The sequence below is a fragment of the Lolium perenne genome, chromosome 6 (genome assembly GCF_019359855.2).
Source record: "Lolium perenne isolate Kyuss_39 chromosome 6, Kyuss_2.0, whole genome shotgun sequence".
NCBI classification, from domain to species: domain Eukaryota; kingdom Viridiplantae; phylum Streptophyta; class Magnoliopsida; order Poales; family Poaceae; genus Lolium; species Lolium perenne.
The window spans coordinates 92,699,472-92,723,415 of NC_067249.2; the positions used below are offsets into that span (position 1 = coordinate 92,699,472).

At 44.1% G+C, this 23,944-nt stretch overlaps 3 protein-coding genes and 1 pseudogene across 3 annotated transcripts; 2 read left to right on the forward strand and 2 right to left on the reverse strand.

The window, feature by feature from the left end:
- Positions 1-112: 112 nt before the first annotated feature.
- Positions 113-3,431, forward strand: LOC127344900 (uncharacterized). The gene is made up of 3 exons (XM_051371253.2): positions 113-282; positions 354-472; positions 3,127-3,431. Exons 1-3 carry the CDS (start codon positions 167-169, stop codon positions 3,144-3,146), a joined length of 255 nt encoding a protein of 84 aa, XP_051227213.1. The 5' UTR covers positions 113-166; the 3' UTR covers positions 3,147-3,431.
- A 6,745-nt stretch (positions 3,432-10,176) lies between these two features.
- LOC127338758 (uncharacterized) lies at positions 10,177-11,164 on the reverse strand. Its single transcript, XM_051364752.2, has one exon. The coding sequence runs from the start codon at positions 11,149-11,151 to the stop codon at positions 10,177-10,179; it is 975 nt and encodes a 324-aa protein (XP_051220712.2). The 5' UTR covers positions 11,152-11,164.
- A 1,572-nt stretch (positions 11,165-12,736) lies between these two features.
- LOC127344902 (proteinaceous RNase P 1, chloroplastic/mitochondrial-like) lies at positions 12,737-17,900 on the forward strand (annotated as a pseudogene).
- A 354-nt stretch (positions 17,901-18,254) lies between these two features.
- On the reverse strand, positions 18,255-23,605 carry LOC127344901 (TOM1-like protein 9). The gene is made up of 10 exons (XM_051371254.2): positions 23,221-23,605; positions 22,554-22,632; positions 22,277-22,375; positions 22,082-22,195; positions 21,696-21,847; positions 21,084-21,165; positions 20,896-20,981; positions 20,265-20,429; positions 19,580-20,064; positions 18,255-19,226 (listed from the first exon to the last, which is right to left on the reverse strand). The coding sequence occupies exons 1-10, from the start codon at positions 23,574-23,576 to the stop codon at positions 18,589-18,591; spliced, it is 2,256 nt and encodes a 751-aa protein (XP_051227214.1). The 5' UTR covers positions 23,577-23,605; the 3' UTR covers positions 18,255-18,588.
- Positions 23,606-23,944: the final 339 nt, after the last annotated feature.

Below are 23,944 nucleotides of genomic sequence, written 5' to 3' on the forward strand. Positions count from 1 at the left end.
GCCGGCCGGGCCACGGTCGACTGGATTTTCTGGGCTTTTGGGCCACAATTTGAGGCCCAACTAGGCGTTGCCCACGGCCCAGTAGGTCATCATCTGCGCCTAAACCCCAGACCTCGTTTCTCCCTAATCCTCTCCTCCCTGGCTGCGCACCTTCGCCTGCACAAAAATGGCGATCTCGGCCGTCGGCGCCCGATCTAGGGCCGTAGCGCGCGTTCTCTCCTCCTCCCTCCTCGGCCGCGCCGGCGTCCTCCCCACCGCCCGCCGCGCATCCTGCATCAACAGGTGAGGTCCCGCAACGCCTCCGCTTCCGTCCACCATGCGAGCCCCCTTCTGACCCCGTGCTCTCGTGGCAGGTTGCCCCTGGTGTCCGGGACGTTGCTCTCCGCGCTCCCTCTCCACAGCGCCATCGCGTCCGCGCGGTTACGCTCCGCGATCGCGCCCGAGTCCCAGAGCTGGGGGTTGGTGCCCCAAGGTGCGCCTCTCTGCTCTGCTTTGCTTTGTGCTTGGATTGGAATGGATTGCGTTGGTGGGTTTTAGCACAGTGCTCCTCTCTAAAATGAGGGCCGGTAGAACTGTAAGGCACATTAACTGGGGAGGGGTTGAATCTTGAAGGAGCAGTGATGAACTGCATCTGCATGTGTATTACTACTCACTGGCTCCCATTGTTCAGATGGTTATGGTGTACCTTGAAAAGGAGAGATTGGTTATTGTTCACCACCTTCTCGTATTCTTCAAGATTGCTACTAGGGTTAAAACTGCTACATGTCGAAACTAGAAATTACTGAGGACATCTCCAACGCGACGATCCAAATCGGACGCGTTGGCCAGTCCGGATAGGTCCGTTTGGGTGGCCGCGCGGACACGCGGACCTCACCGTCGGTCCGTTTGGGTCGCGCACTGCCCCCAACCAACACGCTGGCGCATCCCAAATGTTAAATATAACAAAAATAAAGAAAATAAAAACAAATTAAATTTAAACTAGAGTTTATTTAAACTTAGCCCTATTTTGGGCAATTTTTACACAAAAGAAAGCCCTATATGGGCTTTAAACTAAAAAAACAGGAGGAAACCCTACTCCGGGGGTTTGGGACGCAATCGTACTCGTCGTCGCCGTCGATGAGGACGACGCCACCCGGCGGCAACACGCTGTTCCGGCTGGACACGCCGAAGGGAGCTAGGGACTCCGGCCAGGGCGACCGGCGACCACTGTGCCCTTTCCCATGTGGAGTGCGGGTCCGGAGGGCTCGCCGGCCTGCGCAGGCGTGCCAGCCGCGCCGCCTACTTCTGCCGCTGCTCCGCCGTAGCGACCTGCAGCTCCGCCTCGTGCTGGAGCGCGGCTAGGCGCTCCTCCTCCCGGAGCGCGGTCTGGCGTGGCCTTCTCCTGCCTGCGCGCCATGGCGAGGAGCGCCCACGCCTCGGCCTCGGCGTCCTCCTGGGCCTTCCCGGCCTTCTCCCTGCAACTCGGGGTCGTCGTCCACCTCGGGCTGGGCCTGTGGCGCTGGTGCCGCCGCGGGCTCGTCGATGTAGAGGCCGCCGGGGCGGCGGCCAACCCTACTAGCAGGCGTGCGCGGCTGCGCGCGAGGCCTCGCTGTCGCCGAGGTGAAGATCGTGTGCCGGCGCGCATCGTGCTACACTCGAACCACAAGTCCCAGTTGGGACATGTGTCGCTGTAGGCAGGGCCCTCCCGTAGGTTCGCCAGCAGTTGCGCGCGCCGCCGCCAGGGTCTCCGTGACCCGGGCGCGTCTGGAGCTCGGGATCGGCGGCACCGGAACCCGATCTGGGCTTAGGTGCCAACCGTGGGGGAGGTGCACATATCCCCACGGCATTTGGACAGCCTCCCAGAACATCTGCGCCGCCGCTACGGTGATGTAGATCCGGTCATGGATGGGAGCCGGCGGCCCCATGTCGAACGCCGCCAGCGCAGCTCGCCGGCTTCGTTGGCGGACGGCTCAAACTCTCGCTTCGGGGCCATGGCGGCGCGGAAGGTCGAGCTTGTGCGGCCGGAGTGGAGTGGTGGAGTGGGGACTGGATGGATAGGGATAGGGACAGTCCCCCTCCCCATTCCACATTTAATAGGACTAAGGCACCAATAGGTGGGCCAGACACGCGAGGACGCCGCGTACCATCCGCGGCCACGCAAACCTAGCTCAGATTTGGGCTGGGTTTGGTCGTCCCGGACACCGCGGCCATCCGCATTTGCGATGCGTGGCCGCGTTGAGCCACGGTTTTGTCCGTTTGGATCCATTTGGACGCACGGGCACGGGATGGGTCGCTGCGTTGGAGATGTCCTGAGTGCTAGCTCAGTGGCAAGGTTTGCAAGTCGCAACCAGCCCACCTGGATTCGAGTCCCAACGGGACCGAATTAAACGGGGTGTTATTTAGCGCGTATAAATTCGCTGCTGGAGAGGTCTCATCATCTTCCCCCGTTGGTTAACGTTTTAGAAATTATCTGTATTCTAGCTCTGTAGGCAATTGTTATGTTCTTGTTTCCTTGGAAAGAAATGCTATGTTCTTTACTGGAAGCTCTTTAGTATTAACATAATGGTGAAGCGATTACAATCATCACAGTTAAATGATTGGGATTGCCAGTCTCTTAGAAATTCCCCCTGGCAAGCTTGGAACCTTTTCCGATATGTTGGAAGCGTCGGTCTCTTTTGATACCCTTCATGGGAGATGGCTATTGGCTTTTGTTAGGTGTTTTTGGTGATGTGCGAGTAGATAGAGTGAATGAAGAAAATGACTGTAGTGTGCACTTAGTTCGTGGCACGGTTGGCAAATTTTTGGTCAACATAAGATTATAATATTTACTTACCCATCCAAATGAAAACGTACAGGAATAGAGCAATGATGCTTGTAGATATGCCTTACCAATGAAGTTAGCTGATTTGTGAGACATTAGCACTTCTGTTAATAGTATTAACCTTAACGCCAATCCTTTGTCCTAATCTTGCTTGAGACATTAGCTGATTTCTGAGTAAAATTATGTATATGTTTTCTTTTGTGCTTTCCTGGTTGGATTAACAAAATACGTGTCTGTTGTTTGGTGCCTTTAGCCTTGCTTTGCACAACAAATAAACTGCACTACTACATTGTACCTGAAGAATATTTCCGTCTGCTGTTTTGCAGGAAACTGCATGCCTTTATGAAAGCACACCATTTCCCCACTTGATGTTGTAACCATCCAAACATTTGGCAACCTTTTGAATTATCGTAATGTTAGTTCTACAATCAAAACCGTGGTTGAGCCTACGAGAAGCTGTCTTTCTATGGATCTAGGAATGAGGACGCGTCAAGCTGTCTTGCAGTGATGTTAACAGATAAATGGATTAATCTGTGGATTATTTTCTGTGCTATATCGCACTGTTTAATGTCATGCTCACATGATCGTGTATTTCGGCCAATGCTATCCAGAGTAACATTGAATTGTGTCATCTTCGTTGAAATGTCTCTTTTTTAGTTGTTAATTGAAAGCATCTTCTTGTGCTCAACTAGTTTCAGGAAGTTATTTCGTGTAAGCAATAGTTGTTTCCAAAGTGGTAAGTGGAACGCCCCACCCTTGTCTTTTGTTCTCTTTGCCATTTGGTTGACTATAGTCTTCTGGCCATAACAGTACCAAAATGGTAGAAAATAGTTGCCCATTGAAACGTCCATTTTTTTTAGTGTAAGTCGGGTTGTGCAGAAACTGTCTTTTATTTTGTTCAAGGATTCTTGCTCAATCCTTCTGTGTGCCTTTGCTCAATATTCATTGAGCTCAGTCAGACTTTGGAGACGTCAGACGTGTCTTGTTATACGCATGATGTATGATATGGTTAGATACTGGGTCTAAATTGAGTAGCCTCATTGTACCAGAAGTTTCATGCTGCATTGGACAAGCTGTCGCGTTCTCTTTACGGGTCTGCGTTTGTAAAATCTTTGTGCAGTTGTTCATCTGCCTTTTACGGGTCTGTGCAGTTGTGCGTTTGTAATTCTTTGTGCAAGTTGTTCATCTGCCATGAAACAAGTAGCTGCTGCTGCATTGTCTATGTTCAGAAATTTGAAGAACACATTACTCCATCATCATTGAAAAGGCATGATTCATATCACAATCAGAAGTGCATGAATTATTCTTTTAAAACATATTATGTGATAGATGTACTTGATTCACAGTAAGTATTCCTCCGTAGATACATCCAGATTTTAATGGATGGAGGGAGTAGTATTAATTTGGTTTGGTGGGTTAACACAGAAAATTATCCAAGAAATCACAATTGGCATAAAGATGAAATAATAACAATTACGAACTTGTTCCCTTACAATAAGAAAACATTCAGTTCAAAAAAACATTGCACTAGTCTATGCGATATTGTAGGCTATAAATAGAAAGGAGAGAACACCGAACCTAATGGAAATTTTTTCATTAAATTCAAAAGAGTGATTACGCAATTATAAGGTGATATTACTCCCTCTGTCTCAAATTATCGTTTGTTTTAGCTTTGGTAAAGGAAAATAATCAACATCTATAATCCCACATGTATACAAATATGAACGTATATTTCCTGATGGTTCTGACAATGTTGATATATTTTTATATATTTTTACTTCACTTTACAAGTTTCATTTTGACTTAGCCTAAAGTGTTGAGTAATTTGAGATACTAGTTGGAATGCGTGGGTAACTCGAACCTAATTATTAGGCTGGTCATAGTGGTAAGTATCATATAGTAGTATCATGCATATGATACTTGTGTATGATACTATCTCTATAGTGGTTAGTATTATGAAGTAGTATCATAGTCATGTTATATTTATTACTTTTTAGAATCTCAATCCAAATTTGTGCACAAGATTTGTTTGGCATTAACTTTTCTCATGATATGCGCTATGATACAGTATCTACCTATGTTACTCTAATCTCCTCTCTCCTCCTTAATTAGCTGCCACATCAGCATTTGTGTGGGACCAATGTGCATGATACTAGCTATGATACTAGCACTATAGCTAGTCTTAAATAGAAATGGGTCGGAGGGGCCCAAACCAATAGGCATTAAATGCATAATATCGCCCAAGCTAGGCTGATGCATGAAAATGGATTCTCCGCGCCTGCCGTGGAAATTAGTAGTATGCACAAAATGCATATAAGTTTGTTATAACGTTTAACCGCACGGATGCACATTGCACAACATTAAAAACATATGCGAAAACTTAAATGTACTTTCATCCATGGCGACCCGATCTCATCAATTCAGCATTACCGTTTGCGAATCTGACTCGTTCAAGCGCTAGCGGTGCTACAGAAGGCAACCCCAAACTCATTCCCACTAATGTTTAAAATAGCCGGCTACAGGATATAGCCGCGGCCTCCCCAAACAGCTATAGCCCGGCTATAGCCTGGCTATAGCCGTCTATTTAAGGACTTTAACACCTTTTAGCGGGCTAATGCAGTTAGCCGCACCATGCGGGGAAAGGCTATAGCGGGCTATAGCCCGGCTATTTTAAACTATGTTAATCCCTCATCTTCCTAAGCTGACGCCGATCTTGATTTCGAGGTATATGGCCATTAATGGCTGTGAGATTTCAAGAGGGAGAGGAGGGAAGATGAGAGGAGAAGGACGAAGATAGGGATGTGGACGAGAACCAGCGTGAGCAGAAGGTGGAATGAACAAAGATAGGGTAGGAAGAAGAGGCGCGAGGAGTCACAGTGAACTGCCACTACTGACTCTCTTTTATTTAATCTAAAACAGTTTTATATTCGGTAGCATTCTCTTTCTTACTGTCTAAAATAAATTTTTATTTACTTTTGAGGAGATGGGATGAACAACCATTACTAATTCCATTTTAATTACTTCCACTGATCCAAATTAGTTGAGTTAACTTTATCTAGGTAAGGATGTATCCAGACGTGTGTGTTGACTAGATACATTTGTATATAGACAAAAGTTAAGTTAATTAATATGAATAGAACTGAGTATATGGATTTTGAAAAATACTTCTTCCGTTCTATATGAATTTATCTATACGTAAAATGCGTCTAGACCATTCAAATCAGCGACAATGATTCTCAAAACGGAGGGAGCAAAATATAAGTTGTACGCCAGATGAAGTAATATACACTGTCTAAAATAAGGTCAAAATACTCATACTTAACTATTCAAAATAACTTCTCCCGTGGCAGCTAGGAGAGTATGCGTGTGAGGGGAGCTGCCCCCCTTGTGGGTAGCATCGACTTTGCCTTCTTTAGCTTTTTTCTATGCGATTGATACACCTTTCTATGGTGTATCCTCGAAAAAAACTATTCAAATTTTATGGTCAAAGTTAAATTCGGGTAGTAGCTTTACCAATCTGTCTCTAAATAATCTGTAATTTCTGATAAATCCTACACTCTCTAAGAATTTTTTTTCTTTCCATAAAAAACCAGTTTTCTACCGAAACTTCCCACCGGCATATGAACCATGTGTTAGATCTACTGGATCTCTAGTTGTTGCATCTAGTGAGTAAGATCATCTAGTCTAACCGGGACAACAGCAAAAGGGAAACAATGGGGTTCATACCGTCGGTCTTCGTCGACGAGGAGCTCTCCATGGCGGCGACGGAGGAGTGGCGGCGATGTCGGTGGTGCTTCCCGCCGCTACAGCGCCTCACCAGATCGGATGGTCTAGGGTTTGGTGTGTCGGTGGGGAGGACAGCAGCGGACGACCTTGACGCCCGTGCCCCGGCCCCCACCTCTTTTATATGGCGCTGGCGACGGGGGCCCACCAACCATACGGGTTGGGCGCCCCCGATCAGGGCGCGAGATCAGGTCGTGCGACCGTTGGGTCGCACTGGAGATCAAACTAACATTCTCCCCCTTGATCTCATCTTACTTTATTCTTAATCTTAGACTTAAACTTTTCTTGGTACCCATTTCATCACAGATTAGCATATAGAGCATGTCTCGTCATGATGGCCAGTTACGCGCCATCAGATTCAATAGCTACTACACACATTTCCATTTTAAAATAGATTCTTCCTCTAGGCCCTTAATATCCAGGTATCATAGGCTTTTCCGTAAACCCATGCCGTCTACGTGTTCACTGAACACACTGGGTGGTAAGCCTTTCGTAAGCGGATCCGCGAGCATTCTCTTTGTGCTTATATGCTCTAAACTTATGGTATGATCCTGGATTCTATCTTTCACAACATAATACTTGATGTCAATGTGCTTGCCAGCATCACTTGACTTATTGTTGTGAGCATAAAATACTGCTGGCTCATTGTCGCAGTACATTCTAAGTGGTCTTTGAATGCTGTCTACCACTCTCAACCCGGGTATAAGTTTCTTTAACCAGTTTGCCTGCCCCGATGCCTCATAACATGCTACGTACTCAGCAACCATCGTGGACGGTGCCGTGATAGATTGCTTGAAGCTTTTCCACGATATAGCTCCACCTGCGAGAGTGAATACATAACCTGATGTGGATTTTCTGTCATCTACATCTCCCGCAAAGTCTGCATCTGAATACCCTTCTATCTCAAGGGAATCGGTTCTTCTATATGTTAGCATGAGGCCTTTCGTGCCTTGCGCATAACGCAATGTCTTCTTCACCATCTTCCAGTGATCTATTCCTGGATTAATTTGGAATCTGCCAAGTACCCCGGTAACAAAAGCTAAGTCTGGGCGTGTACATACTTGAGCATACATTAGGCTTCCGACAGCTGAAGCATATGGAACCGCTTTCATTTGATCGATCTCATATTGGTTCCTGGGACATTGAAAATCCCCAAATCTATCGCCCTTGACTATAGGAGCAGGCGTGGCATTACTCGCATGCATACCATACTTCTTTAGAACTTTCTCTAAGTATGCCTTTTGCGATAATCCTAAAACCCCTCTTTGTCTATCTCGGTGAATTTCAATTCCTAGAACGAATGAAGCTTCACCAAGATCTTTCATATCGAAGTTCGAGGACAAGAACTTCTTCGTCTCCAATAGTAGACTAACATCACTACTAGCAAGCAGAATGTCATCCACATATAGGATAAGGAAAATGAATTTCTCTTTCTTAAACGTTGCATATACGCATTTGTCCTCTCTATTCTCATTAAACCCAAAACTTTTAATTGTCTCATGGAATTTCAAGTACCATTGCCTGGAGGCTTGTTTTAACCCATAAATGGATTTCTTCAGACGACATCCCATATGTTCTTTTCCTTCCACGACAAAACCCTTGGGTTGTGCCATGTAAACATTTTCCTCCAAGTCTCCATTTAAGAAGGCCGTCTTTACATCCATTTGATGCAACTCTAAATCATAGTGTGCCACTAAAGCCATTATAATTCTAAAAGAATCGTTACATGAGACCGGAGAAAAGGTCTCATTATAGTCTATTCCTTCTCTTTGAGTGAAACCCTTCGCAACAAGTCGTGCTTTATATCTTTCTACATTCCCTCTAGAGTCACACTTTGTTTTGTAGACCCATTTACAGCCTACTATTTTGGCTCCTTTAGGAATTTCTTCTAAATCCCAGACTTTGTTGCTACTCATTGATCTCATTTCATCAACCATGGCCTCAATCCACTTCGATGAATAAGCACTTCTTGAGGCTTCTTCAAATGTGGTGGGATCACCCTCCATTTGAACTTCTTCACTGACATAGATCTCAAAATCGTCAGGAATAGCTGGCTTTCTTGCTCTTTGAGACCTTCTAAGGTTCTCGATCTCTGGCGCACTATCTATGTGGGGCTGTTGCAGCCCTTCCTCATGTGTGGTAACATTCTCTCTATTTTCATTCATTGTTGCCACAGGAGAACTAACAACAGGTGTCGCAATGACATCGTCCTGTGTCGGTGCAGCAGCAGCAGGTATCAAGAAAAATGGTTCTTGGATCATCGGAGTGGGTACATACACCCGCTTCTCCTCAAGGTTGATTTCTCTGGATACCGTGCTCCCCCTGATCATCTCATCCTCCAGAAACACAACGTGTCTCGTTTCTACAAACTTAGTGAGTCTGTCTGGACAATAGAAACGATAATCTTTCGACTTGTCTGGATAGCCAATAAAATGGCAACTTACTGTCTTAGGTCTAATTTCCCATTGTTCGGGTTAAAGAGTTTAGCCTCAGCTGGACAGCCCCACACTCGCAAATAATTGAGTGAAGGTTCTCAACTAGTCCACAATTCATATGGTGTTTTAGACACCGATTTACTAGGAACTCGATTAAGTATGTGAATAGCGGTTTTTATCGCCTCCATCCACAAACTAACCGGTAAAGTGGAGTAACTTAACATGCTTCTCACCATATCCATCAGGGTACGGTTTCGTCTTTCAGCTACTCCATTCTGTTGAGGCTCGCCCGGTGTAGAATGCTGGGCAACTATGCCATGTTCCTGTAGGAACCTTGCAAAAGGTCCAGGAACTTGGCCATATGGGGTGTGCCGACCGTAGTACTCCCCACCACGGTCAGACCTTACTATTTTAATCTTTATGCTATGCTGATTTTCTACTTCAGCCTTAAATATCTTAAATTTATCCAATGCTTCTGAACGCTCTTTAATTGGATAAATATAACCATAACGCGAATAATCATCCGTGAATGTTATGAAGGAATCATATCCATCCACAGATTTCACAGGAAACGGACCGCATATATCCGTATGAATTATTTCTAAAACTCCTGTGCTTCTTTTGGCGCTCTTCTTTATGTTCTTTACATACTTTCCTTTAATGCAATCGATGCATTGTTCAAAATTCGAGAATTCCATAGGCGGAAACTAAGCGTTCTATTCTCCCCCTCGAAATATGGCCTAAACGACAGTGCCATAATTTCGAAGAGACTTCATCAATTCTCTTCCGCTTATTATTTTCATTCAGGGATGTGGAAACATTCTCATTATCAGCGCTTAAAACATTCACATTCTCATCACAAAGTGACAATAAATAAAGCTTGTCTTGTCTCAAGGCAAGACCAACAATCTCATTATTAAACTTGATCTTACATTGACCATCACCAAAATGGCAAGCAAAACCATCATCATCTAAGCGCGATACACTTATTAAGTTCCGATGCAAAGAGGGTACATAAAGCACATCTACTAATAAAAGTACAAAGCCATTAGCTAATACTAATGGGAGATCTCCAATGGCTTCGACTTCAGCTTGGACGTCGTTTGCTACTTTAATGCATCTTTCTCCTCTTTGCAGGGTCTGTCTCATACGGAATCCCTATAATGAATTTGCAATATGAACAGTTGCACCTGAGTCAATCCACCAAGTAGATTTTGCATAACTTAAAAATAAGGATTCATCTACAAATGTAATTAAATCCTCACCTTTCTTGCACAGATGTTTCAGGAATGCCACACAGTCTTTCTGGTAGTGGCCCTTTTCCTTGCACCACTTGCAAGTGTCCTTGGCCACCTCTTCATGCGGCTGGTGATCTTGAGCTTTTCCATGCGGCTTGGCAGGAGGAGGATTCCACTGAGGTTTCCCTTGTGGCTTGGAACTCTGAAAGTTCCTCTTCTTGGTTGGGCTTAGGTAATTGATAGAATCACCAGATTGCCCCTTGATCCTCTCTTCTTCTTGCACACACATGGCAATCATCTTCTCAATGGCCCACTTTTCTGGCTGTGCATTGTAGTTCACAGCAAAGGTCTCAAATTCTTTTGGGAGTGAGGCAAAGATCAGATGGATGATGAACTGTTCTGGAAGCTCCATCTCCATAGACTTGAGCTTGGAAGACATATGGCTCATCCTCAATATGTGATCCCTTACTCCACCACCAGTGTACTTTGTAGTGACAAGCTTTCTGATGAGAGTGCTAGCATATGCCGTGGAAGACCTAGTAAACTGACTCTCTACCTTTTTCAGGTACTCACTGGCGGTGTCGCACTGTGGGATTGCTCCCCTTATAGCCTCCAAAATGGAGCTCTTGATCACCATCAAGCACTTTCTGTTGGATGAGTCCCACTTAGCACGATCAAGATCGTACTTCATTCTTTTTGGTCCATGGTCAAGAACCCTTTTGTTGAAGTCATCTTCACTTTCTTTGTCGCCCCTCACGGGGTCCTTAGGTTCTATGGGACAAGCCTCTATCAGTGCCAAGTCGAGGTCAAGCAAAGCAAGCCCCATCTCAACCTTCTCTCGCCACGAGCCATAGTTCCCTCCATTGAGGGGCTCAATAGCCGAGATAAAACTCATAGGATTTCCTGAAACAAAATTTCCATCAAAATGAGTTAATTCAATGTTGGTCAAATTAAAACATGGCACTTCTCAATATTAATTCTACATCACCGTTGGGCAGAAATAGAACCAATAATGATAATTCTAAATCTTGCGGAATACAATTTTATTAACAACGTTGGTCATTAAATAAAATCATCATACTCAAAATTAACTCTCATTTCCTAATTCAATTTCCCCGTTGGTTCCAATTAAATTAGGAAACAATAAAATATGACTTCAATTTAACTAACACAGCGGAAACTTAACTTAGTTTTCGAACTTTAACCCACAGGAAAAAATTCCATATCTCACTTTATACTTGCTACTAAACTATTTCCAGAAAATTAAAAAACAGAAAAAATACTGGAAACATAGGAAAACAGGCCAAAACAGCCCAGCTGGGCTCTGTCTCTGTTGAAAACGCGCAGGTGGGCGGAAAAACGATCCGCGTCGCCGGACGGGCCTGGCCTAGCAACCGGCCCCGGCCTCTCCTGCTCTCACTTTGGCCCGTGGGGGGCTCCCGGCGGCTCTGGACCGTCGGATGAGATCCGACGGCTGTGCGCCGAAATCGGCCACACAAAACCGGCCGGAGAGCCCCAAACCCTAGCCCCTTCGTTCATTTCCCCCTGCCTCCATCTCTCAACACCCGACGGCGCGAGGCTGGCGATGGAGACGACGTTGGCCGCCGCAGCGGTCCGTCGTGCATACGCCCGGGGAGGCGGGGAAAAGCGGCGCCGTAGCCTACCCTCTCGCCGGTGCGCGCGTTCCCCTTGCGGGTGGGCGCGCCGCCGTCGATGGGATTGGCCGCGGTGCCCTGGCACGGCGTCTCTGCTGAGCAGAGGGCCCTTCCCGGAGTGCGCCAGTAGGTGGAGGCCGGCATGGATGCCGCCTCCCTCTCTCTTTCCCCCTTTTCTTATCTTTTTTCATTCGGCTACTTGGTATGGAACCGATCTAGGGTTAGGGTTTGCCTAAAAAATTAAAACTTCTCTATTTTGTTCATCTATCCCGGTTTGGGTTACTACCTCAACTAGATCAACGAAACTAGACATGCTCTGATACCATTGTTAGATCTACTGGATCTCTAGTTGTTGCATCTAGTGAGTAAGATCATCTAGTCTAACCGGGACAACAACAAAAGGGAAACAATGGGGTTCATATCGTCGGTCTTCGTCGACGAGGAGCTCGCCATGGCGACGAAGGAGGAGTAGCGGCGATGTCGGTGGTGCTTCCCGCCGCTACAGCGCCTCACCAGATCGGATGGTCTAGGGTTTGGTGTGTCGGTGGGGAGGACGGCAGCGGACGACCTTGACGTCCGTGCCCCGGCCCCCACTTCTTTTATATGGCGCTGGCGACGGGGGCCCACCAACCATACGGGTTGGGCGCCCCGGAGATCAGGTCGTGCGACCGTTGGGTCGCACTGGAGATCAAACTAACACCATATATATGTATTCCTGAATTTATTTTGGGATTTTCTAAACATTTCAAAATACAAACTTCATTTTTGATCAAAAGAAGGGCACATTTCAAATTCGTGCCGGATAGTGTCACCTTATCGCTGCTCCGCCCTAGCCTCCTTTCAAAAAGCCCCCGTGACCACACGCTTCCCCTCCCTCCAGCTCTCATGGCAGCGAGCCATGGCGTCTCTCCTCACACCTCACCCTCTTCCCACCCGCCTCGCCGCAGCCTCCTCGTCCTCTGTCTCCCTCAAGCGAGTCCTTCCTCCACTTGCATGCCATGCCCGCAACCTGTTCGACGTATTGCCCCAAAGCGACGGCAACTCTGACGTCGTTGCAAACGGCAACCCCCCAAGAACCGAGGAAGGTGGAGCAGGCTCGGTCAGCGTCCCACGTACAACGGCTCGGGGTGGAGTGACACGGTTGGAAAGCCTGTCTGCGAGTCAGGGAAGGAACCGTGGGGCAAGGCGCTGGATAAGAGGGGGTGACAGGCGTGTGCTCGGAGAAGGCACGGAGGAGGAAGTTGTACAGAAGGGTTGGAAGGGAGGCCATGGAAGTACCGGTGGATCTGAAGGGCGCGGGCGGGGCAGACGCTGGATGAGAGGGGGAATGCAGGTGCAGGAACCCGTGAAGGCTGCAAATTTGGCAACAAGTGGTGAAGATAGAGGAGTAGGAAATGTTAGTAAGAGAGGGAAGCGATCGAAGGGCGGTGAGCGCGGAGTCAAGCTGAGAGTTGAGCTGGATATGTGCTCAAAGAGAGGAGATGTTATGGGAGCGATCGACCTGTATGATTCTGCGGTGAAGGAGGGGGTCAGGATGGGGCAGCACCATTACAATGTGCTGCTTTACCTGTGCTCTTCTGCCGCCCTTGGAACTGTGCAACCGGCAAAAAGTGGCACCAATGGTAAATTAGGTTCTGCATCGGCTGAAAGCTTGTGGTATTCAGAGGACAACGATATGCATGAAGACCCTGTTCATGACCAGGAGAGTAATAAGTTCAATTTGTTCCGTTTGGAGGAAACAGCTAGTGGCATACCAATAAGTGATGAGATCAAAGAGTATGCACGGACTTGAGGGTTTGAGATATTTGACAAAATGCGCTCGGAGAAACAGAGGGTTCTGATGAGTGAGGCTGCGTTGACTGCAGTTGCCCGTATGGCGATGTCCATGGGGAACGGTGACATGGCCTTTGAAACTGTCAAACAAATGAAAGAACTGGGCATAGCACCAAAGTTGCGCTCATATGGCCCTGCGTTAACCGCGTTTTGCAGCAGCGGCCATGTTGATAAGGCATTTGAAGTAGAGGCCCATATGTTGGAGTCTGGGGTCATACCTGAAGAGCCTGAATTGGGGATGCTTCTTAGTGCTTCTGTGGTCGCCAGGCAAGGTGATAGGGTCTATTATTTGCTGCATAAGTTCAGGACTACAGTAAGACAGGTATCTCAATCTACAGCCAAATTGTTAGAGGCTTGGTTTAGTAGCTCAACAGCATCCAAAGTGGGGAAGAGAAAGTGGGATATCTCTGTTTTAGCAGCAGTAATTGAAAATAATGGAGGGGGTTGGCATGGTTTGGGTTGGTTAGGGAGGGGAAAATGGATCATAACACGCTCCCACATTGACAAGAATGGTGTCTGCCTTGCTTGTGGAGACAAGTTGGCTATTATAGACCTTGATCCAAAAGAGACAGAGGATTTTGCCACAATGGTGGCAAAACTAGCTCTCAAGAGAGTGAAGAACTCAAACTTTGAGAAATTTCAGGTAATACCTTCGATTGTCATTTTGTTCGCTTTTTAACTATGTAGGTACATATGTGTTGCCACCAATATTATACAGAATTGATAACACCAGATACATGCATGCTAAATAATCATGTGTTGCGAACTTGCGATGGATAAAACAAAGTAGACTAAGCAATAGGTCGGACCACCGGTGACGCCAATCTGATCCTGCAACAGCCTCATTGTTGCATCTTACATATTATTGGGTTTTTCAAGTAATTTGATTCCTACTTTGGTGGCAAACAGAACAACAATCTCAAACGCTTGCAGCAGATCTAACTGATCACATCAAGAGGGGAGAAGTAGAGTAGGTGAATGGAATGCCATAAGTTCATGACCGATTGACATCCTTCTAGGGGTACAGCGAAATAGTTTTCAATTCAAAGATAAATCTGCATTGCGTGTGAAGTAAATATCCAACAATAACAAAAGTCCAGCATGCACAACCTTATTGTAACTTCTATCTTGTAGTTCTCCATCTTGTTTTGCTTTTTACAACAAAATGTGGAAATAGGTTCGCAAATATTCTGTAATATCTTAATTCTGCACCGAATGATTTTTTCAGTAGACCTGCCACATGCTATATTTAAATAAAAATTCTTAAAATCGAAACTAGTTTGACACTTTTAAAACTAGTGTTAGCACTGTTTGTGCCTGATACATTGGAAGTAAGCATGCTGCTTGCTTATCCACCCAAGCTTCCATATAATAGCTGCGCTATAATGGAGCCCAGCATATATGGTGCTGCTTCTCATTTGGTATATATCTTACCGTTTGCACCTTATTTTTTCTTATTCAGAAATGGCTGGAAAAGCATGGCCCTTTTGATGCAGTTATGGATGCTGCCAATGTTGGTCTTAGCCAGAGTCATCTTTCCTTGAGTAAGGCGAGTATGTTGCGACACATCTTCTTCTATTTGGGGTAGTTTAAGAAAAGTAACTCACTAATCAGTTTACTAGCAGGTCAGTGCTGTTGCTGATGCCACACAGAACATGTTTCCATCAAGAAAGTGGCCTTTGATAGTTGTGCATAACAGACATCTCGCTGGAAAGCACATGAAAAACCCTGCTAATCAGAAGTTGGTTCAAAAGTGGAAGCAAGCAAATGCTGTATATGAAACCCCCACTGGCTCAAACGATGATTGGTAAGCGCTTTTGAGATGCCTCTAGGAACGTCTACAATAACTTTCTTCTGAAGGTAGAAATTAGCTCCTTCAAGAAGCTCAGTTTGTTTTATTGATGTCTAGTTTTATTATCTGTTTCGAGTTATCAATGTTTTGAACATTAATCTAAACGAAAAGAACTTGTTCGTGACAAACCATTAACCGTGTAATGTAGTGCTCTTTGTTCCTTACCGAGTGGTTGTCGTCTTGGTTCTACATGGCCAAAGTATTCAAAATTCTCGCTTTTGCCGGTTACCTTGGTGCTATCCATAAAATATTTGTTATGGTATATCCTGCTCTCGTGAAGTAAGTAAATTAGTTTTTTGCGAATATGTGTAAGTAATATTGTGGGCATGTAGTTCAGGTACTGGTTGTTTGCTGCTATCAGATGGAAATGCTTGATGATTACAAATGATGAAATGAGAGACCACACATTTCAGCTCCTGGAGAAAGACTTTTTCCCCAAATGGAAGGAAAGGCATCAGGTTTGGACCATGTATTTAATAGAAAAGTGTTTTATTTATGAATAGTCTAGGCTAATTCTACTTTTCCTCTGTCAATTATGATGTTGATACTTTTTTAGCATGGATCTAGCAAAACTAACAAGCTACGTTATGGGAAAATAAAACACTTCCATCTGAATGTTTGAACATGTTGAAGATAAAGACGAATGCGACTGTAACAACTTGAGGTGACATGTACTCAAACATCTAAAGAAACTAGATGTCCATGGAATTGGTATAACATGTATTTGCATGTACATGCTATATGTTAAAAAAAAATACATATACAAAGAAATATGTTCCGCACGAGGTTTCAGAGCCAAACTCTGTAGCACATTAGCACTTGATATTTTCATTAACACACACTATCTTTTTCCGTAATCATTACTTATTAAAGAACATTAACAGCTATGACAAAATAAAGTGCTTGCTCACTCACAGTGTCATCTTTACTAACAGGTACACTTCACTTTTGGGGACAACTGTGTTACATTTCAAATGCCACCTCCTTGCTCGGTTGTGATTCAGGTTTGAATTTAGCTATTTAGCCATCGACTGAAGAATTAAGTGAACCAATTCCTCTACTTGAAGCACCATTATTGTAGTTATTTGATTCGTTCATTGATCTATATCATAATTTCTCAAGATGGTTAAGGAGAATCTAGCTGATGATCTCAGATACCGAGATACCATCGTTTAGCATTGATAAAAGGCTCGTATTGAATGGGTCTTTTAGGTAGTACATCTGTAACATCTGTAGTTCTAGCTTCGACCTTTAGCTTGCAATAATTAATCAGGCATATATATGATTGATTTATCATTGTTCAGGAATTCGTTAACTGGTAACGGCTCGCTCGGCCACTGAATAGAGATTAATCGTCCAATTCGCCAGTTAATCGGCCGATTAATCGGGTAATCAGCATTTATCGGCTACTCAGTGAGCCACTGAGTAGCGATTAACTGGCCATTTAATCGGTGATTCGGCCGAATTCTTGAACAATTTTATGCACAGACAGGATTTTCTTTTGTTTTCAATGCTTCAATCAGATTCATGTAGCTCATTGTTCTCTATCTGGTCAGACTTTGTAATTGTTCTGCCATTACCCCTAAATCCCAGGAATCGGAGAAAGGCCATTGGCATATCCCTGTCACCAAGGAAGGTTCGCCAGATGGAGAACAGACCTGGTTATGCATGACACGCCGTAATCACATGCATAATATAATGAATCAGGAGTTGATGCAGAACTTCTGAATGAAGCATGATGTCCTTTTAAAGCTAAATGTTGACCATTCTTTTCTGAAGTATGAGGTTAGTATCTCATTTGGTCTCTATTTATCTACTATCTGTGCATAGAATTGTACGGCAGTTTTTGGATCCTAAGCTTGAGGGTAACTAGATATGGGACCAACCATAATATATTTTCAGGATAACGGATGAACCATGTTATCTGGCTAAGTTAGTTATTTTTCCCTATATAAGCAATGTTGTTGATGATTGCCTTCTGCTTGAAACAGGATCTCTTCTCAAAGGCAGCATTTCTTCTACTCTTTTCATTTGGCACCGCTAAACAAGTGACTCTCCCACATGATAGGAAAATGACTAAAATTTGTTGTTATAATGTAGTTTAAAGTTGTAAGATTAATAGGGTTAGTTTTAATTCCATCTGTAGGTATATATATGACTTGGTTTGTCTCACCATGTTTGTCCGTTTTATTGGAAACTGTCATTTCGCTACATTTGTTCCTTAAGATTTTAGCTACTGCAACTATCAATTCCTTCTCTTTTATCAACTCTTTTGGGGAATCTCTCTTATTGACATCAGCATAATAGTATTGTGTTTTCTGTTCAAACATGTTATACTCCCTCCGTACCATGAAACATGTCTTTGATTTGTCTAAATTTAGATGTTTCTTGGGACGGAGGAAGTACATTTCCATTATATATCTGCTTATTTAATCAATGAAGAGACCAGGCGGGTTTTTCTCTCGAACATACGCCCAAACGCGTGCCACTTTTATTAGAAGAAGAACACCAAGGTGGTGCAAAGGTTACAAACGAAACCGCTAAGAAGCAAACTAAGCTAGCCTACAAAGGTAAGCATTTATAGTAAGTATTAAATTGCGTCGCATAATACTAAGAGAAAAACACCCCATGTAGCTTAAAAGATGCAACACGACGAGATAGAAACAGGCAAAGGCACCCTCGTCCTATCATATTGGCAAGAGGGTGCAGAGAATATCAAGATGAAATATGAACTGCTAATATCCCTCTTGCTAGAAAGCTATAGTGAAATGGAACAGGATATACTGGAAACTCTTGGTCACTGCCTGATTTTTGTACAGATAGATGTCGATGACACTAAAACTGATAGCTGCACTGCTTTCTAAAAAGGGAAATTATATCAATAATCCATCTGCCATTGTACAAAAAGTGGCAAAAGGAATTATTAACTGTGAGGTGGAGCTTCTGCTGGTAGCAAATGAAGCACAATCAATCATCTCCTCAACCATTCTTCTTACAAGCCACCAACTTTCCCAGCTGCAGGTTTGGTCTGCTTCAGTTTGGCGATACTAAGAAGATCACCAAATAGCGAGTCTTCGGGTCTGCTTGATTTATTCTGCTGCTTCAGAGAAAAGGGTGTCGCTGCTCCATTCGAAGTACCATCTTGAACAGAAAGCCCATTCATTCTCTGGGAAAGTTCATTCGCACTGGTATACGCGTATGCGGCATTCGGGATATAGTAGCCTCCAGATTGCTGCCCATACCCATAACCGGCCATTTGAACAGCATATAACTGTTGATGGTTCATCCCATAAAACTGTCCACCAGCCATCGGTTGAGAATACATGCCCATTCCTTGGTTAATTTGCATTGAATGATACATGCCCCCATGTTGCATGTTTGGCACATACTGTGGTGATTGTAGAGCCCCATGTGGCATGCCTGGCACTGGTTGCGGATGCATTCCTCCTGGTTGTGCCCTCGCGATTTGTTGCGTTGAAATGAATCCTTGGCCAATTTGTGTTGATTGGGGTGGCATGCTGACAGGCTGCAATGACATCGCACCCACTTGGCTGTATTGGGATTGGTTACCCATGGACTGTTGAATTTCCCAGGGTGGTGGTGGAAGGTCTCCATTTTGATTCTCTATACCTGTTAATAGGAGATTGTCAGATGCTCATGGAGCTATTTGAAATGGAAAGAAGGTGCACATACTTTCTGGACCAAGCTGAAGAGCTAAAAAAAAGTTGACAATGCATTAGCCCTAACAGTGTGGTGTCTAGGCACATACTGAATTACATGTACACGAATACAGGACTACATGTTTTGTTCAGCGTGAGATATTTTACACCGACCCTGTGCTATATTTGTAGGCACTATTTTAAACTATATAATCCATCGATTAAGGACGCGGCGAGTGTTTTGCCTACAGTTTCAGATTAACGGACACATAATAATACTATTGTAGGCATAGCAAAGCACTTGGGATAAGGAAAGCAGTGTACCATAACTTAGTGCCTGTTGTTGGGAATTCATTCCATAAGCAGGCTGGCCATCCCATGAACTTGTGGATTTTGGTTGAGAGTGCTGACCGTATGGCACGATGGCATTGGTCATATCCCCATTTGAGTAAGCAGTGGGCTGCTGAGGCAGCATAGGTTGCACTGCAGCATGATATGCTTGAGATGAAGGGAAAGTAGAATTTGGAGTCGAAGAGTTTGTAAGGTTATGCTTGTTGTTGTTGGAAGCGGTGTTTTGTTGGAACATGTCTGCAAGGGCTAATACATTCTGGTCTGAAGCTGAATATTCACTGACTGGAACGAGCGCCAGTGAATTTGCAGGTTCAGGTTTGATGTACTCGTCTCCGCTAAGGAGGTCGATATTGGGAGCTCGTGTTGCGACAGCTTTTGAAGTGCTGGATGATGGAGGCGCAGGAAGTGCTAGTTGCTCAAAGGGTGCTTGCTTGCTTGCACTTGTAGTTGCCGAGGACCTGAAAAACGAAAGATAAGTTAATGTTTTATGAAGCAACAGCAGCTTTGTCAGGGGAGAACCCAGATGATTACGAAAAAACTTGAGTGCCAAAATAATTTCACACTCAATTCCAACTTGCAGCTGTTCTTGAGAATTTTCTTACTGGTGTATATTTCTAGTATAATTTGTTGAACAAAATGCTTGACATAATTTGCCAACCTTTGAACTGGTTCTTTAGTAGTCTGAGAATGGCTATTCTGGGACTGGAGCAGCCTCGGCTTCTCTACCCGAACTGCTATGCCTGCAGCGATAGCATCGTGTTTTCCTAGAACACGCTGCAAATCATCATTCAGAGAAAGACCCTGGCTGAGCAACTCCTCATCCCTGTATCAATTCAGTATCTGAAATAAGAAGCTTTTTACTGGCACAAAATTAACAGATTACAAAATGCCAGCGATAAAATCAGCTGCAGAAAGGAATCACTTTTCAAGACTCGCTGTTTAGAATTTTTTTTTAGCACAGCATAAAACACACAGCCCAGTAACGTACAGGCTCTACTACATACTAGTTTACTATTATAGGCAGCTGGAATTGTCGTCAAGACGTAAATAGACGCTCAGAGGTCACTGCAGACATTTCATAAAACATAGAATATATACATCACAAATGTATTTTTTTCCCTTTCAGTTGCATCTCACACTAATAACATGTGGTTTATTCATACCAGTAATAAATAAATCCCCTATTGGCACCATATTGGGTGCATCACTAGATGAATTATCAGCAATATTTATGATAAATGAACACTTAAAACGCCTGCGAACTGGCAAGAGACGATTAATAAACATACGAGGAGCTGTTGACAAGCTGCACCGCCCTCTGCTTGTAAGAACGACACTGGTCCACAAGGTCAACGATGACCTCCTGCCGAAGTTCCTGCATATTCAATGTAACTTTTTTTACCTGCTCTGCTAGATTGATTACAGTTATTCTTTTGTTGATGTATGACTGGTAAATTCAGGTGCATCAGGAATGTACCTCTTTTTTACTTGGATCTAAAGCATTCAACATCTCTGAAAGAACGTCCATGATACCTCGTGCATTCTGAATTTCTGTCATGCTAGTGAAATGACAATGGACATTTCCAAAAGAAGCAGAGGTTCAGATTTCAATAAGTTGCAAACAAGGAATAACAAGAAGAAGTTCACAAAACTTTGTACTTCCAAAAACAGGTAACGAAACAGAAAGCAATCTCCTACACAACCATATAAAAGCAAACCGAGAAGCAATACGACTATACGATGAAAGTAGAAGGAAATAAAACCCAACCACCAGAAACAAAAGCGTTACATAAATTCTTAAAATCTTCTTGCCGAGTTGGGATGTTTGTTAGAAACGATTCATGGGAAAAGTATTATACATGGTCAAAGAATAGTCTGGAACAGTCACCAACTTACAGAAACAACCAAAATAACAGAGATAATAAATACATTATTACAACAGATGTAAGGAGGAAACTGTGTTTGCACAACAAAAATTGATGAATATATTTTGCATTGTTCTTCAAATTTGTTTGTTGCTCTTCAGTTGAGTAGTATGATAGCAGTTTCATACATGTCAATTGTATGATTGAAGTTTAATTTGGCATACCTTATGGCAGGAAAATCCTGCACTGAGGATTCAGGGGCATTGTGATGAACATCACGTAAAGCAGGAGGATAGTTTTGTAGAGGCTGAGTCTGTGGAGGAGTAAGTACTGGCACAGAACCCTCTGATCTTAGAGGAAATATAGTTCCAGCACGCTGGAATATAAATGGAGGTTGGCGCTGGATTAGTTCACAAATTTTGATAATTTAGAAACAACATAACTACATTATTGCATAATCAGCAATTGTCAGCTTAAAATCAAAGATAAATGTAGCTTATTTCTGTTACAGCCGTTTTGGAAGATGGCAACCTTTATGGGGAAATTGAGATTGAAAAAAAAATCTGACGTTATTAAAAGATCACAAGATATTCAATGCTTGTAATATTACCAAGAGCTCCTGGTATGCTGCATAGTATTGTGGATATCTTGCACCCGCGCCACCGAAAACTTCTTGCCAAGTGTCTATCAGCGTAAGAATCTTGTCTTTTACATGATAATCAGGCTAGAAACAGCACACACATAAAGAAATTAGACTTATTACGGAAAGCCAGTACATGTTGAAGTTTGAACTGCTCATACATACCCTTTTCTTAACTATCTTCACCATGTCATGAAGTATGTCTCTCTCGGCAACTTGCATATGGACAATGTCCCCACAATTTTTAATCATTGTCTCCAGCAACTGAGATAAGCAAACCAGTGCACTGATCATTAGTCGAGTAAAGGATTGCTTAAACATTCCCACAGTATTAGAGCACCTCAAATGCAGAAGTCTGCAACATCTGCACTTATCCTTCTACTGGAATGGCAGTTTAGAATGCATATACGAAGAAAATTGGGTTTTAGGATCATATACTTACAGTGAGAGCAAGAAGCTGGACCTTGGAGTTCTTGTGCACAATGCGTTTCTTGAGGGACTTCAGGACATCTTTTGTTTGCCTATGTGAATATAACAATATAAAGACATTTACAACAAACTGATAACGGCACATCAAAATTACTTGGTAGTCTTTGTCTGAGCTGACTAAAGGTATAGCAGTGCAGCCTAACAAAGAAAAACACCTTTAATTGATCAACTGCTGGACACACCCCCAGTGCAAATTTTGAGTTAAAAAAAGCAAGGCTAGCTTAAGTCACAGAGTCATAATCTAAAACGAGACCTGTCAAGAAGGTCGATCTGTCAAGCATGAATCCGTGGGTGGCGCGCGTGCAAGATATCCACAAAATACTATGCAGCATAACCCTGGGTGGCCAGCTTTATTAGAAGTTTAGAACAGCAACCTTTTGTTAACTTGTTAATTTTTTTTTTTTGTTTCTTTCTTCCTCTCTGTACTTATACAAAAAAAAAATATAGATATGTGCAGTAGAAATCCTAAGGTTTCCCGTAAGGAGAAAACTTGAAGCCAAAATTGAGTCGCAAAATATGTAAGTTTCTTCAACAGAATTAGCCAATACAAGAACAGAGTCAGCACCATGAAAAAATACATAGGAGAGGGAGAGGGAAAATTAATCGTTGTGCGTCCTCACCCGGGGTCGCGGTTGAGCGTGTCGCAGATCTCCAGGTTCATGGCCCAGTCGGGGCCGATGAGCACGTCGCTCGTCGCGCGGACCACCGACGACGACGACGACGGCATCTTCTCTGTTGGCCACGATAATTCCTCCTCCCTTCTCTCCCTCCTGACCAGGTAAAGCCAAGAAATGGAAGACCCTTTTGTCCCGCGGGCGGAGGAAGGCAAGTAAGATCGTGGAAAGGAGGATTCGCGCTCCGGGATGGGATGGCTTCGTTCCAGGGCGGGGGCAACGATGATTCGATAATTCTGACGTTGTTCGTCCTCTTCCGTTTGGTTCTTTGTGTCGTTTGCGATCGGGTGGTTGTCCTTCATGCTTCTCGTCCCCTACTAGGTGTTCTTTTCCATTCCCTTTTTTTGTATTTTTTCAACTGCCAACAAAAATTATTTTGACCAAATCATGTACTGTACTACACTACTCCGTTACGCACCGTGAAGCGGCATTTGTGTGCTCGGTAAGGAGTCCATTTTCTTTTTTGAGAAACACAGTACAAACGCAGACGCTCACATACACGCGCATACACTCACCCCTATGAACGCACACACGCACACCCTACCCCTATGAGCACCTCCGGAAGACTGAGCCGACGGATTGGATCTTGAAATTGACGAAGTCACCACAGGCGCCTCGCTGTCGACGGGAACGTCGCCTCCCACTGAATGAATATTCCGCCTTTATGAGA

What these genes read in the sequence shown, in the direction of transcription:
- LOC127338758 (XM_051364752.2), bottom strand. Translation starts at nt 11,151, where the DNA reads ATGAGTTTTATCTCGGCTATTGAGCCCCTCAATGGAGGGAACTATGGC.
- LOC127344900 (XM_051371253.2), top strand. Translation starts at nt 167, where the DNA reads ATGGCGATCTCGGCCGTCGGCGCCCGATCTAGGGCCGTAGCGCGCGTT. An exon ending in CGCGCATCCTGCATCAACAG is followed by an intron (nt 283 to 353) that starts GTGAGGTCCCGC and finishes CTCTCGTGGCAG; the next exon opens with GTTGCCCCTGGTGTCCGGGA. An exon ending in CTGGGGGTTGGTGCCCCAAG is followed by an intron (nt 473 to 3,126) that starts GTGCGCCTCTCT and finishes GCTGTTTTGCAG; the next exon opens with GAAACTGCATGCCTTTATGA.
- LOC127344901 (XM_051371254.2), bottom strand. Translation starts at nt 23,576, where the DNA reads ATGAAGGACAACCACCCGATCGCAAACGACACAAAGAACCAAACGGAA. An exon ending in CAGGATTTTCCTGCCATAAG is followed by an intron (nt 21,166 to 21,695) that starts GTATGCCAAATT and finishes TCATTTCACTAG; the next exon opens with CATGACAGAAATTCAGAATG. An exon ending in ACAACAGGCACTAAGTTATG is followed by an intron (nt 19,227 to 19,579) that starts GTACACTGCTTT and finishes TCCTATTAACAG; the next exon opens with GTATAGAGAATCAAAATGGA.